The 15,650-nt window shown below is 34.7% G+C and overlaps 1 protein-coding gene across 4 annotated transcripts in view; it reads left to right on the top strand.

Annotated features, from left to right (window-relative positions):
• Window positions 1-2,785: 2,785 nt before the first annotated feature.
• GMNC (geminin coiled-coil domain containing) overlaps window positions 2,786-15,650 on the top strand; it is a 73,256-nt gene continuing 60,391 nt past the window's right edge. Inside the window, exons 1-3 of one of the 4 annotated variants that reach the window (XR_003433281.1) lie at window positions 2,796-2,903; window positions 7,578-7,754; window positions 9,083-9,302. Coding sequence is in view for 1 of the 4 variants with exons in the window: in XM_027108847.1 (XP_026964648.1) it covers window positions 7,715-7,738 (24 nt within the window). In the remaining 3 variants the exon portion in view is untranslated. Of the gene's footprint in view, window positions 2,904-7,577; window positions 7,755-9,082; window positions 9,303-15,650 lie in introns of those variants that run through there. The other 3 variants (XR_003433280.1, XR_003433282.1, XM_027108847.1) reach the window with 3 other exon arrangements.

Genomic DNA, 15,650 nt, shown 5'->3' on the forward strand with positions numbered 1-15,650 from the left:
AAAAACTTTTCATAAAATAAAACATTTTTTATTAGTTACTGATTCTAAGGCCAATTATTTGATTTTCATTATTCTATCTGTAAAACCAATAAAAGGCTATTTTGGGGGAAACAGGGATCAAGATGAACTGAGGAATGATGCAATGCTAAACACTTGGATTTGTTAACGTTATGATCATATTATTGATTTCCTGCTAATAAAAAATATTTAATACTTTTGATATTTAGGATAAAGTTTCCTTGATAGCCTCTGCTTTTGAATTCCAGAAAGGCAATACTTAACAACTATATTTTATGATTAAACAAAGGTATTTTATAATTATGCTTTGGTACAGTTTACAACATACTTTCACAAATTTAGATATTTCAGAGGGAAATAAGGCATGGAAAGGGAACTAAGTCACAATGAACCCAAATCAGAAAACTTAGAGACTATGATCTTTCAACTTCCATACATTATTTGTTACAGCATTTATTTACTATGTTTAAAAATAAGCATCTTTGTTTGAATACACATGCCAAAATAATTTATATACTTTTTAACTCTAGAAATATTTTGAGACCCCCTTTAACAATGGATGCATTGAGTTATCTTTGTAAATAATATAAATATGAATTAGGTGTTTAATCATTTGACTTTCTAATTGAGGCAAATGGCAGTGGCTGACACACAGGAGTAGCACCAAAGGCAGTAATCCATTCCCTTCACACAAATAGCGGCCGAAAGGCAGATGGAGGTGCCAGTTGTGTCGGGTGCAGGTGATTACTGCCCAGCCTGCACACCACCAGGTTGTTTTTCTCTCCACCAGAAAACTATCCATTAACTTTCCCAAGAGCCCAAAGCAAAAGGAGAGGAATTTTTGAAGTCGCTAGCCCATATGGCTGGTAGTGAGTTAATCTGTGTCTGAGCAGCAGGTAGCACGAGCCAGTCTGTCTGTTGGGGCTGTTAGTAACCCAGGGGCAGATCAGAGAACAGCAGGGAAGGGGATCAACTCAGGCTGCAAATACAGTCAGGAATGTGGCAGGAAATTATTTCTGAAAACACTCTTTTCAGCATAAGGGCAGCCATCAGATGCTACATGATCATGTATCTGCACTTTGTACACTTTGGTGACTATATAACGCTGTACATATATAAGTAAATTTAATATGTAGTTACAGATATATAGTTATCATGAGGTTTTCTTTTATATAGCGTCTTGCATTAAAGTAATTATTTTAAGTGTTCCTTAATAATAAGATATGTAGGCAGTGAGATTTTAAAATTATTATAAAAAGGGAAATTTCTGTAGATTAGTTATGTTAGAAAAGGATATGGCTCTATTCAAAAGGTAGGACTGCAAAGGTGAGTGCTGTGATACATAACCAGGAGAAAATTGGAGTTAGATAATAGTCCTGTAGTCAAAATAGCAAAATAGGGAGAAAAATGAGAAATAATTTAAGAAGTGCTTGAAAACACTGAGAAGACTGAAACGTGGGGACAATTAGGTACTAAAATTTAAGTAAGGAACCATGGAATTGGTAGGACGATTGAATGATGGTTATTAGTATCTTCTGCCCTTCCTTCCTTCCTCATCCTTTTCCTTCCTTCCTATGTCTGTTTATCTATCTATCCATCTATCTATCTATCTATCTATCTATCTATCATCTATCTATGGAAATGTGAAGACTTAGTATATTTTTGTGTTCACATGCTTAAAATTAAGGCATTTACAAAGATGAACTAGACCAAAGGATCTGCTTACATATAGTCTTTTATTTCTTAATCATGAAAATAAACCAATTAATTTACTCAACACTTATTCATTAAAGAGCCAGACTATTATTGTCATTCTTTAAATATTGAGGAGAAAGGTCAAAGACAAAATGTTCAAAGAGAAAAGAGAGGGAGAGGGGAAGTGGATGAAGTCAGTCAAAAGGTTCAAATTTCCAGTTATAAGACAAATAAGTACTAAGGATGTAATGTACAACATGATAAATATAATTAATACTGCTGTATATTATACATGAAAATTCTTGAGAGTGAATCTTATCACAGGAAAAATTTTTTCTGTTTCTTTAATTTTGTATCTATATGAGATGATAGATGTCAACTATTCTGGTAATTATTTCATGATGTATGTGTCACCTACAAATTAACACTTGATATTGGCACTTGCCATCCATCTCTACAAGGATTAAATTACTGGCAGAACAGGTTTTCAGGTAGGTAGATATTTTCAGGAGACTGTTTTATGAGCCCAATTCTTGCATCTCCTCATATCTAGAAAAGCACTAAAATCTTTCATGGTGACGTCTGCTCCCCGTGACTAGCAGTAACCTTTCCAAGACTAGCAGCAAACTTCTGCAAAAAATATGTGCTTGATTGCATGTACTCCCCTTTCACCAGTATCACATACATACTGACCCTCCCCCACTACCTCTTTGGAGCTATCTGAAGTGCTGTCTCCCGGGCTGTAGTACTCATTTTGCCACAAATAAAATTTAACTCACAACTTTCACGTTGTGCATTTTTTTTCAGTCAACACATGTAAGTTAAATCATTATGCTGTATACTTTAAACTTATACAGTTCTGTGTGTTAATTAAATCTCAATAAAACTGGAAGAGAAACAAAAATAAAAGAGGAAAGAGAAAGCTGAATTAAAATGACCATGCCCCCCAAAACCCATTTCTCTTAATCAGATTATTTAAAATTATTAATAGTAACTTGAAATCTTCACCAGTATTCCTGTTTCAATGGATAATTATAGGAAATAGAGCTAGGTTTGGGATGTGGACCTCAAGACACAGAAGAGGAAAATTTTATTTCTCTTTTCTCCTTCCATTAGGGAAAGAATTAAATGAGGACCTAATAGTGTCATGTTCCCAAGCAAATATTGCAAGAGATACAGAGAAAACCAAGGTAGTGCTAGCCATTGTATAATTCATAGATGAAAATAAATATATTTTCTATGATGTTCACAACTAATACTGAATGTGATTACTCAGAAGGAATATTTCCAGAAAGCTAAAAATGCTATTTGTTTTTAAAACTTAACCTTTTTGATACTATAAACTTGTGCTTGAGCTCAAAGATCTTCGAGAACATGAATATTCAAAAGGTATAAAGTTTCAGTGAAGCAAGATGATTAAATTCTAGAGATCTGCTGTACAACATTGTGCCAATAGTCAACAGTACAGTATTGTACAATTAAAAGTTTGTTAAGAGGATAATTTTCATGTTTTGCCCATAATTTTAAAAATCTCCAGAAAGGGAAAGAATTGATCAGGAAGGTCAAGTCTATGCTCTATGGTCAAAATGCAGCTGCATCTTCCTTTTTTCTGAATCTGTGGCCTTTAGTCTCAATGCACTGCTTCTCATCTTCTGTTAGATCATAGCTAAAATTCTGAAACTAAGATATTTACTATTTTTATGAATCTATGATTTGACCCTAGTAATAGGATTTGGCTGTTTCTACAGTGAGGCATATTCTTTCTTTTAGAAACATGGCAAGTGAAATATTGTTACTTCTGGCACAAAGTAGTTGCTCTGAGATATTTTTTGACTGACTGAATGAATGAATGAGTGAACCAATAAGTGATACATTATAATTGTCCTCTAACACCTATTTTACTGTGGGTATTCTTGGGCATGGGCTTCAAAGACCAAGTAAGGTTTTCTTCTCCTTGTTTCAAATTAGAACAAACCTCTAAACAAATTCCTTAGAGTGATCAAGGCATTTGATCTGGGCCTTGGAGCTTTTGGTTAAGAAAAAGTGGAGGGAAATAGAGGTATTCTAGGTCAATGATATATCAAGCACTGAGCCATAAAGGAGACATTGTCCCTTGGGAGACAATGCAGAATGGTACAATGCCTAATTTTGTTTTTATATACTTTTGAAATCATAACATAGAGGGTCCCTGAAATGTAAAGTTAAAATTAATGTTAATTCTGCTGAAGATTTCATGAGTGAGAAGGTAGCAAGCCCTGGAAGTGATGATTTGGAAGAAGTTTGACAATTCTTAATGATTAAGGAAAAGGAGAACAATGACAACAGTCGGAAAGATGTATCCACCACCAAAAGGCTCTGTGGTAATATTTATATGTATTTTTAGTAATATTTAGTGGTAACCAAGATTATATAAGTTTCATGTAGTATATTAAAGAGTGCTTCTACATTGAAGGAGCCTATGTTTTATTAAGTAGGAGGAATTTGTATTTTATTTGCAAGTACTCTTATTTGCTATTATGTACCTGTATGTACATCTACATATATAATGATTTACAGGTTACACAGCAATTTCACATTCACTACTCCATTTTATTCTTATAATAATAATTTTTCTTAAAGCACAATAACCCTCTAATAGACACCATTTTATTATAAAAGAGAAGAAATTGTGTCTTATAAAAACAAAAACTGATGTTATTCGTCCATCCACATAATCTCTTTAAAATGTATCAATGTTCATTGATTTTTAAAGTTACCATCAAAGTAATATATGGATGTGTTTAAAAGCAACAACACTCTGCCCCAGTCCCACTCCCATTTCCTAAAGGCAATGACTTCTTTTTTTTTTAAATTAATTAATTTAATTATTTATTTTTGGCTGCATTGGGTCTTCATTGTTGGGTCTGCGTTGCTGCATGCGGGCTTTCTCTAGTTGCAGTGAGCAGGGGCTACTCTTCATTGTGGTGCATGGGCTTCTCATTGCAGTGGCTTTTCTTGTGGAGCACGGGCTCTAGGTGCATGAGCTTCAGCAGTTGTGGCACGTGGGCTCAGTAGTTGTGGCTCGCGAGCTCTAGAGTGCAGGCTCAGTAGTTGTGGCGCTCGGGTTTAGTTGCTCCACAGCATGTGGGATCTTCCTGGATCAGGGCTCAAACCTGTGTCCCCTGCATTTGCAGGCGGATTCTCAACCTCTGTGCCACCAGGGAGTCCAAGGCAATGACTTCTATCTTATTTTTGTTGTTTATTATATTAGTTACCTCCATATCTCTAAATAATATGTGTGTACAGCTGCTTTTATTTTTTAATTTAATTTTTTTTATTTTTTTATACAGCAGGTTCTTATTAGTCATCAATTTTATACACATCAATGTATACATGTCAATCCCAATCGCCCAATTCATCACACCCCCACCCCCACCCCCCAGCCGCTTTCCTCCCTTGGTGTCCATACGTTTGTTCTCTACATCTGTGTCTCAATTTCTGCTCTGCAAACTGGTTCCTCTGTACCATTTTTCTAGTTCCATATATATGCGTTAATATGCGATATTTGTTTTTCTTTTTCTGACTTACTTCACTCTGTATGACAGTCTCTAGATCCATCCACATCTCTACAAATGACCCAATTTCGTTCCTTTTTATGGCTGAGTAATATTCCATTGTATATATGTTCCAAATCTTCTTTATCCATTTGTCTGTTGATGGGCATTTAGGTTGCTTCCATGACCTGGCTATTATAAATAGTGCTGCAGTGAACATTGGGGTGTATGTGTCTTTTTGAATTATGGTTTTCTCTGGGTATATGCCCAGTAGTGGGATTGCTGGGTCATATGGTGATTCTATTTCTAGATTTTTAAGGAACCTCCATACTGTTCTCCAAAGTGACTGTATCAATTTACATTCCCACCAACAGTGCAAGAGGGTTCCCTTTTTTTCACACCCTCTCTAGCATTTTTTGTTTGTAGATTTTCTGGTGATTTCTATTCTAACAGGTGTGAGGTGATACCTCATTGTAGTTTTGATTTGCATTTCTCTAATAATTAGTGATGTTGAGCAGCTTTTCATGTGCTTCTTGGCCATCTGTATGTCTTCTTTGGAGAAATGTCTAGGTCTTCGGCCCATTTTTGGATTGGGTTGTTTGTTTCTTTAATATTGAGCTGCATGAGCTGTTTACATATTTTAGAGATTAATCCTTTGTCGGTCGATTCATTCACAAAAATTTTCTCCCATTCTGAGGGTTGTGTTTTTGTCTTGTTTATGGTTTCCTTTGCTGTGCAAAAGCTTTGAAGTTTCATTAGGTCCCATTTGTTTATTTTTGTTTTTATTTCCATTACTCTAGGAGGTGGATCAAAAAAAAGATCTTGCTGTGATTTATGTCAAAGAGTGTTCTTCCTATGTTTTCCTCTAAGAGTTTTATAGTGTCCAGTCTTACATTTAGGTCTAATCCATTTTGAGTTTATTTTTGTGTATAATTTTAGGGAGTGTTCTAATTTCATTCTTTTACATGTAGCTGTCCAGTTTTCCCAGCACCATTTATTGAAGAGAATGTCTTTTCTCCATTGTATATCCTTGCCTCCTTTGTCATAGATTAGTTGGCCATAGGTCCGTGGGTTTATCTCTGGGCTTTCTATCTTGTTCCATTGATCTATGTTTCTGTTTTTATACCAGTACCATATTGTCTTGATTACTGTAGCTTTGTAGTATAGTCTGAAGTCTGGGAGTCTGATTCCTCCAGCTCCGTTTTTTTCCCACACGATTTCTTTGGCTATTTGAGGTCTTTTGTGTCTCCATACAAATTTTAAGGTTTTTTGCTCTAGTTCTGTAAAAACTGCCATTGGTAATTTGATAGGGATTGCATTGGAACTGCTTTTTGATTTATGAAAATGTATTCATTTTCTATGGTCTTCCTGCTATGACCAAAAAAGATTTAGCACATTTAAACCACCTTCTCATTTCCTCTTTTCATGCACTTCCAATATAGCTATATCACTATTTTAATTTCTCTTTTGGCTACTTCTTTTATCATTATGAAGTTTAAAGATATGGAAAAGAGACTACAAATTAGTATAACAAATATATATACAACTACTAGCCAGCTTAAGAAATAAAATATTGACAATACATTGAGGTCTTCTGTATAAACCTTACAATAACATTCTCCCTTTCTTCCCCCTCAAAGGTAACCACGTCTTAAATTTGGCATTTGTTTTTCCTATATAAATCCTTATTTTTTTATACCTGTACATTGTCTCATTGAAAAGTTTTGGGGTCATGTGCATTCTGGAATTCATAACTTTTCACATTCAAGAAAACTGTTACTGTATAGATATTATATATTATATGACCCTCCTTGCAGAGTTTGGAGCAATCCCTGCAATTAAAACTTTTAATATTTCTATAGCAAAAAGTATAGCCCTCCTTAATAAATGTGATAAAGAAAAGCTGCAAATAGCTTCATGTTATTTTGGTCATATCACCAAGTGAGTTAAGATCAAGTAAAATTTTACAGCCAGTTGATTTAGAGGAAAGCAAACTTCTGATTTTCAGAGCTTTTAAGATTTTGGAATTAATAGATATGATATTATGGAATTGTATTAAAGAATGTATTTGGTTTTTTTTTTGCGGTATGCGGGCCTCTCACTGTTGTGGCCTCTCCCATTGCGGAGCACAGGCTCCGGACGCGCAGGCTCAGCGGCCATGGCTCACGGGCCCAGCTGCTCCGCGGCATGTGGGATCTTCCCGGACCGGGGCATGAACCCATGTCCCCTGCATCGGCAGGCGGACTCTCAACCACTGCGCCACCAGGGAAGCCCTAAAGAATGTATTTCTTAATAAATTCCTAACACATTTATCCTTTTCTGTCAACACAGATGGAGTCGTTCCATTCCCCACTCTGTGAAATGAGGATACCAGCATCCCTCCACTCCTGGTGGTTTTCCCAATTTCCCACCTCTGAACTCCTGTCCTCTCCGGTTTGGTGACACTTGCATTCTGTATAATCATAAGTATGTCTTCACTTCCATGTCTACAGGTGAATTCTAAAAGTGGTATGTCAATAGAATGCTGACATTACTTTGATTATATGAATATGGGTCATGCAGAGCAGTGATCACATCCATGATTCTATCATTTTTAATTCTACTTTGTTTGTTTCATTGCATTATATCCAAGAAATATATGCTTAACTTCATCTAAACTTTCTATCCAAATATGTTTCCCATCAGCTCCCTATGAATCCTGAAACTCAATCAGCTTCTGCCTTAAAAAGTGATCCTCCTCTTGTCATTGCCTTCTGTATGTGAGGCAAACTCCTCTGTGCAATTTAACCTTTTGTTTCCAGTTTCCCATGACAATCATAGCTACTCCTCTATCTACCTTTTATCATTCAGAAACTTCTAGAAATATCTCCTTTGCTAATGCCCCTAACTTTTCTATTTATGTTGTGAATATATGTGTTTATATACATGCACACGCATACGTTGATATAAAAATAGTGTTCTTCTATATATAAAAATCACTATTATTTTAGTGTGGTCTCAGGAAGGAGCACAAATAAATTTATATTGTTAACTTACCATTTCTCCCTCTGAATTAAAGAAAAAAAATTTCTAAACAACCATAACTACAAAGGATCATATTATGCAAGAACAAGATGTTGAGGTATAGGGCTCAAAATGACAGTTTTGATTTTAGTGTTGGGAAATTCAATACAGAGAGCAATAAAGGTGCAGTGAAAGTTAAGATGCACTTTGAAAAAATGTGTAAATGAAAATGACTTCTCATTTTGTCATAAAGAAATCAAAATTTGGAACTGATTCTCAATTCTAGGGTCCATGCTTGTCTCATTTTGACACAATAGGAAGAAAGCACAAATAATCAAGAAAAATAAGAGCATAAAATAAACTAATTCAGTAAAAACTGATCCTGTTACACATTTCCATTGGTGATTTGAAGTAAAGGCAGAATTTCTGAGTTCCTAGCTATACAGCTAAGTTAATTTAAATGGGGAACTTAGAGGAAGCTATTCAGAAAACATTAAAGAAGTAAAGCAGTTGCTGTCGATGTCTCACTCACATTCCCTTATCTTTATCACTCAGTGTATACCTGCCCCACTTCTAGAATATGTACATCTTTATCAGAGGGCCCCTTTGTCCACCCATGCAGTAGTCCTAAAGTACCAGAGTGATGGGAATATGTGTGCAAATACTTCAGATCCTGTTATGGACCACATGTTTGTGTCCTTTCAAAATTCATGATGTTGAAGCCTTCATTTCCAAAGTGACTGTATTTGGAGATGAGACCTGTGAGGAGGTGATAGAAGTTAAGTGAGGTTGTAAGTGTGGGGACCTAATATGATAGAACTGTGCTCTTATAGAAGGAGGAAGTGACACCAGAGATCTCTCTCAGCTTGTGCTCAGACGAAAGGCCATGTGAGGACAGAGTAGCCATTTGCAAGCCAGGAAGACAGCTCTCACCAGAAACTGAACCCTGCCTGAACCTTGACATTGGACTTCCTAGCCTTCAGAACTGCAAAAAATAAATGTGTGACGTTTAAACTACCAGTTTGGTTATTATGTTATATCAGTTTGAGCCAGTCCCTTGGGAGGTGTGTGTTCCATGCTGATTCTCAGAGTTGCTCCACCAGGATTGCCTACACTGGGCTTAGAGACTTATGCTTTGTTGGCTGCTGTCTCTTTCTTGTCTTCCTAATCCATATCACTGTCTCCTTCACCTCCCATTTTCACTCTAATCTTTATCTGAGTTTCTGCTTTTAGAGTAACCCAAACAAGGACAAGAATCATACACATGGCTCAGGTATTTTGAATTTGTTAATATTTGTTGTGCAGCAGTGGGGATTTTGGGGTTGGACAAGGACAGAGGAGGCAGGGAAGAAGGCTTTAGTTTTAGCTTACTTTATCCATATGCCTTATTTCCAAATGTTTAGTAAGTAAATAGCACTTTTTTTTAACACACTCAATTAGTCCTCAAAGTGCAATTCCTGAGGAGTAAATTATTTTTAGTGCTTTGGAAAGGGAAATTCAACAAGAAGTCTAACACAAATTGTTATTTGATGGGAAGAATGGAAAATAACCATCTTTAATTCAAAAAGATATTGTCCAGGTGAATAACAATACACCTGCTACATTTGTTATTTGACATTCACAGAGAAAGGCAGTTTTTGGGGTAGAGAAAAATATGATTTTATTAATACCAGAAATACTGAGAATGCTGGCACTTTTATAAAGACAGATCTTTGAATTTATGTCAATGAATTGCTTGGATAAATTCTGTCAAATAAATAAGTCACTGAGTGGAACCTCTCAATTTATCAACCAGTTTATCTCTATATTGATAAGAAATGACCCAGGTAAAAAAGTAGCCAATATGTCATGCTTGCCTTTCTAGCTGAAATCCAGTCTTTGTTTCTTGTCCTCTGAACATCCTCTATCTCTATACCTTCTTAGTTTTTCTGAAAAAAAAGCATCTTTTTTCTTAATTATTCTTTTTCCTTTTCCACTATCTTTTCTTTCATTCTGCTTACTTTAGAATCAGTACTTGCATTATTCATATTAGAGGGTTAAATGGAAACTTTAATCTGTGGGATTCCAAGTGCTTTTTTTCTTTATTTTCCATTAAAATTATCCAAGTCCTTCATAATTACATTGGTTACAGGGTTTTATTTGATAAAATACCACTATTCAAAAGCAGCAAATAGAAAGTAGGCTACTTTGCTAGTTATTGACAGCAAGAGTCTGTTGTCTATGTTCAAGATTGAGTAATAATCTATTGTTATAGAGTTTATTAATTCCACTAAAGCCTTTAATATAAGCTCATATTAATTGTATCTTTAAGCTTCATTCCTCGGCTTAGCAATGCTGAAATTTCCTAATTGGAATCTGGACTGTAATTATAATTTACTTAGCTGGAATTTGTGAAGTATGTTGCCTCTTATAACTCTTAAAGTTGAATCTCAAGTCAAAACTTTTGAAAGTGAGGCATGAGGGAGGCTGACCTATACTTGGAGAATGTTGTCATTGTATACATAGTAACCCCTCAGAAAGTATGGGTATTTGGGTATTTATATTCTTCTGATGCTGTCTATGTGGGTAAGAGTTCCTTTTCATTTTTTTTTTCTTTTTAAGAAAGAAAGCTTATGAATTCAGGAACTAAAAGTTGGGAAGATTTTTAAAAATGTTCAAATTGTAAAATTTTCTGGAGGAGAGCTCCTTTTGCTTATATTACACTTCTTCACAACCACCTTATGTGTTAAGCTTTTCTGATGAGGAAATACCAGCAAGGACTCAGAATCAAATATTTTAAGTCAGGCTGACCCTTATGCTTTACCATCAGCCTGTCAAGAAGTTGAAGTCAATAGCACAAACTGTTTCTAGGTAGTACAATTACCAATGAGAGAATGGCTTTAGATGCATCATGATACTAAAAATCCCATGTCAACAGATTTGAAGCCTATAAAGCTGTCTGCTGGCTTCTCCCAAATGTTATAATACAAAACATAGGCTAGTTAAGAGAGTGGTGTTTTTGTGGCAAAGAACCCTGACAGTAATTCAAAGTGCAAGCATTTCTGATAATAGATTAGAAATACTGTCTTCATCAAAGGACAGTAAATTTAATTAATTTTATTATTCTAAATGATTTTTTTAAAAATAACTCAGTGTGTAAAATGATAAAAACATGTAGAAGATACCATAGGTATCTATGAACAATACACTTAAAAACAAATGCCAAATTTGAATAGGATTGAGATACTGTTTTATATGTTTCACTTTCTCTCACTTTAGAATTATGGGATGGGGGAAGAGAAGCAAATGCTGGCTGCTGGATTAAAATGTATTGACAATTCAATCTTGATATATTTATCCGTTATTGTTGCCATCAGTAATAATAACTACAATCTACTGAGTACAGATATAGAACAAGTGTTAAGCAAGCATTATATCATTTCATTCTTATGTTCTTGAGAAACAAGTAAAGAAAGTAAGAATGAAACATGCAGACCAATAAATAAGACATGTGCACAAATACAAGGTAAAGTGCAAACACCAATAGAGAGGAATAGAGAATGTGCCACTGTGTCCTGAGGTGGAATCAGTCCTGTCTAGATAGGGTAAAGGAAATTCAAGGTGCTAATATTTAAGCCAAATATGAATATTTGAAAATGAGAGAGAATCAGGAAAGTCTGTGCCAATTAAAGGAAAATACTGAAGGAAAGTTTCTATTTAATATATTTAGTGCTGTATTTTGTGTTGTGAGAGACATAAAGAAGTTTCAAATATAGACCTTGATCTCAGGATGGGGACTTGTTCTTTGAGGAAGTGACTTATATTCATGAAATAATTGGAGGACAGCACAGATGCTAGTTGGGTACTTTGATGTTGACCTCTTACTCAGAAGAGTAAAGTTCAGTAATATCAATTTACAAATCATTCCATATTCTGAGGTTAGACATTTTCTTTTGCTTCAACTGGACCTTATTTTAAACTCTGTGTATAGTTTCCTGTAACTGTTGTGTCAGGAATGTAAACAGAATAATTAAGCTCTACAGAGAAATATTTAACCTAGCCAAAAAAATAAATAAATAAAAACAACTTAAAAATATTCTAAACCAAGAGGAGTTCTGGAAGGAAACTTTCTTAGTGAGAATGGAAAGAAGTAAAAGTTATCTCCAATGTTATCCTCCAGAAGTTTTCCTTTCCATTGTGATTCTCAAACCTTGATTTTTGCTGCTTGTCTATACTCTACCTAAATATGCAACTCACTATATGTTCTCATATGTCTCTTTAATTTTATTTTATAGTATAGTATAAATATTCATTAATAATTTACTTTGTGTCAGACACAATGCTTGTTACTTTATAAAAAATTAACTCATTGAATGCTCACAAAACACTGAAAGATATTATGTACTGTTCTGTACTATTATAATTCCCAGCTACATCTGAGGAAAATTTAGATTTAAAGAGGTTAAGCAACCTGCTCTAAATTACGCAGTAAGTGGTCTTGCTAGGATTCAGGTCAAGACATCCTCTTGCCTGCTATTTCACAGACATTTCCTCATGGTTGTATGTGTTTAATATCCATCTCTCAGGCTGTCAATTCCCCAAGCAAACATGTTTATTTCATTCACTGTTGTATTTCCAGGGTCTAGCTTGGTGTTATGTACATATTATACATATAAAACTACAGAGCCTTGTTGCATCAAAATGAAGAACATTACATAATAATATAAGTATTAGAGATAACTTTAATGAGAAAATAAGCTTTATAAACATCATAAAAATGAACAGGACTTTAACACCACACTTACACCAATGGACAGATCATCCAGACAGAAAATTAATAAGGAAACACAAGCTTTAAGTGACACAATAGACCAGATAGACTTAATTGATATTTATAAGACATTCCATCTGAAAGCAGCAGAATACACCTTCTTCTCAAATGCACAAGGAACATTCTCCAGGATGGATCACAACTTGGATCACAAAACAAACCTCAGTAAATTTAAGAAAATTAAAACTGTATCAAGCATCTTTTCCAACCACAATGTTATGAAATTAGAAATCAATTACAGGAAAAAAACCTAAAAAACACAAACACATGGAGGCTAAACAATACACTACTAAATAACTAAGAGATCACTGAAGAAACCAAAGAGGAAATAAAAAAATACATAGAAACAAATGACAATGAAACATGATGACCCAAAACCTATGGGATGCAGCAAAAATAGTTCTAAGAGGGAAGTTTATAGCAATACAATTCTACCTCAAGAAACAAGAAAAATCTCAAGTAAACAACATAACCCTACACCTAAAACAACTAGAGAAAGAAGAACAAACAAAACTCCCAAGTTAGGAGAAGGAAAGAAATCATAAAGATCAAAGGAGAAATAAATGAAATAGAAATGAAGAAAACAATGGCAAAAATCAATGAAACTAAAAGCTGGTTTTTTGAGAAGATAAACAAAATTGATAAAGCTTCAGCCAGACTCATCAAGAAAAAAAGGGAGAGGATTCAAATCAATAAAATGAGAAAAGAAAAAGGAGAAATGACAACTGACACCCCAGAAATACAAAGGATCATAAGAGACTATTAGAAGCAATGACATGCCAATAAAATGGACTACCTGGAAAAAGTAGACAAATTCTTAGAAAGGTACAACCTTTCAAGACTGAACCAGGAAGAAATAGAAAATATAAACAGACCAATCACAAGTAATAAAATTGAAACTGTGATAAAAATCTTCCAGCAAACAAAAGAACAGGACCAGGTGGCTTCAAAGATGAATTCTATTAAATATTTAGAGAAGAGCTAACACCAATCCTTCTCAAACGCTTCCAAAAAATTGCAGAGGAAGGAACACTCCCAAGCTCATTCTATGAGGCCACCATCACCCTGATACGAAAACCAGACAAAGGTATCACATAAAAGAAAATTACAGACCAATATCACTGATGAACATAGATGAAAAATATCATCAACAAAATACTAGCAAATAGAATCCAACAGCACATTAAAAGTATCAAACATCATTATCAAGTGAGATTTATCCCAGGGATGCAAGGATTCTTCAATATATGCAAATCAATCAATGTGATACACCATATTAACAAATTGAAGAATAAAAACCATATGATCATCTCAATAGATGCAGAAAAAGCTTTTGACAAAATTCAACACTGATTCATGATAAAAAGCTCTCCAGAAAGTGGGCATAGAGGGAACCTACCTCAATATAATAAAAGCCGTATATGACAAACCCACAGCAATCACTCTCAATGCTGAAAAACTGAAAGCATTTCCTCTAAGATCAGGAACAAAACAAGGACGTACACTTTCACCACTATTACTCAACATAGTATTGGAAGTCCTAGCCACAGCAATCAGAGAAGAAAAAGAAATAAAAGGAATACAAATTGGAAAAGAAGAAGTAAAGCTGTCACACAGATGATATGATATTATACATAGAGAATCCTAAAGATGTGACCAGAAAACTACTAGAGCTAATCAATGAATTTGGTAAAGTTGCAGGATACAAAATTAATGCACAGAAATCTCTTGCATTCTTATACATTAACAACAAAAGTTCAGAAAGAGAAATATAGTTAACAATCCCATTTACCATTGCAACAAAAAGAATAAAATACCTAGGAATAAACCTACCTAAGGAAGACCTAAATAGACATTTCTCCAAAGAAGACATAAAGATGGCCTACAAATACATGAGAAGATGCTCAACATCACTGATCATTAGAGAAATGCAAATCAAAACTACAATGAGGTATCACCTCATGCCAGTCAGAATGACTATCATCAAAAAGTCTACAAACAATAAATGCTGGAGAGGGTGTGGAGAAAAGGGGATGTTCTTGCACTCTTGGTGGGAATGTAAATTGATACAGCCACTATGAAGAACAGTATGGAGGTTCCTTAAGAAACTAAAAATAGAACTACCATATGACCCAGCAAGCCCACTATATACTCTGAGGAAACCATAATTCAAAAAGACACATACACCCCAATGTTCATTGCAGCACTATTAACAATAGCCAGGACATGGAACCAACCTAAATGTCCATTGACATATGAATAGATAAAAAGATGTGGTACATATATACAATGGAATATTACTCAGCCATAAAAGGAACAAAACTGGGTCCTTTGTAGAGATGTGGATGGAGCTAGAGACTGTCATACAGAGTGAAGTAGTCCAGAAAGAGAAAAACAAATATCGTATATTAATGCATATATGTGGAATCTAGAAAAATGGTACAGATAACCTTATTTGTAGAACAGAAATAGAGACATAGATGTAGAGAACAAACCTGTAATCATCAGGGAGGGAAAGGGAGGGTGGGATGAATTGGGACATTGGGATTGACATATATACACCACTAGTTATAAAATAGATAACTAATGAG

Source organism: Aethalodelphis obliquidens, unplaced genomic scaffold, assembly GCF_003676395.1.
Source record: "Aethalodelphis obliquidens isolate GAN/ISIS:26980383/991018 unplaced genomic scaffold, ASM367639v1 scaffold1, whole genome shotgun sequence".
Taxonomy (NCBI): domain Eukaryota; kingdom Metazoa; phylum Chordata; class Mammalia; order Artiodactyla; family Delphinidae; genus Aethalodelphis; species Aethalodelphis obliquidens.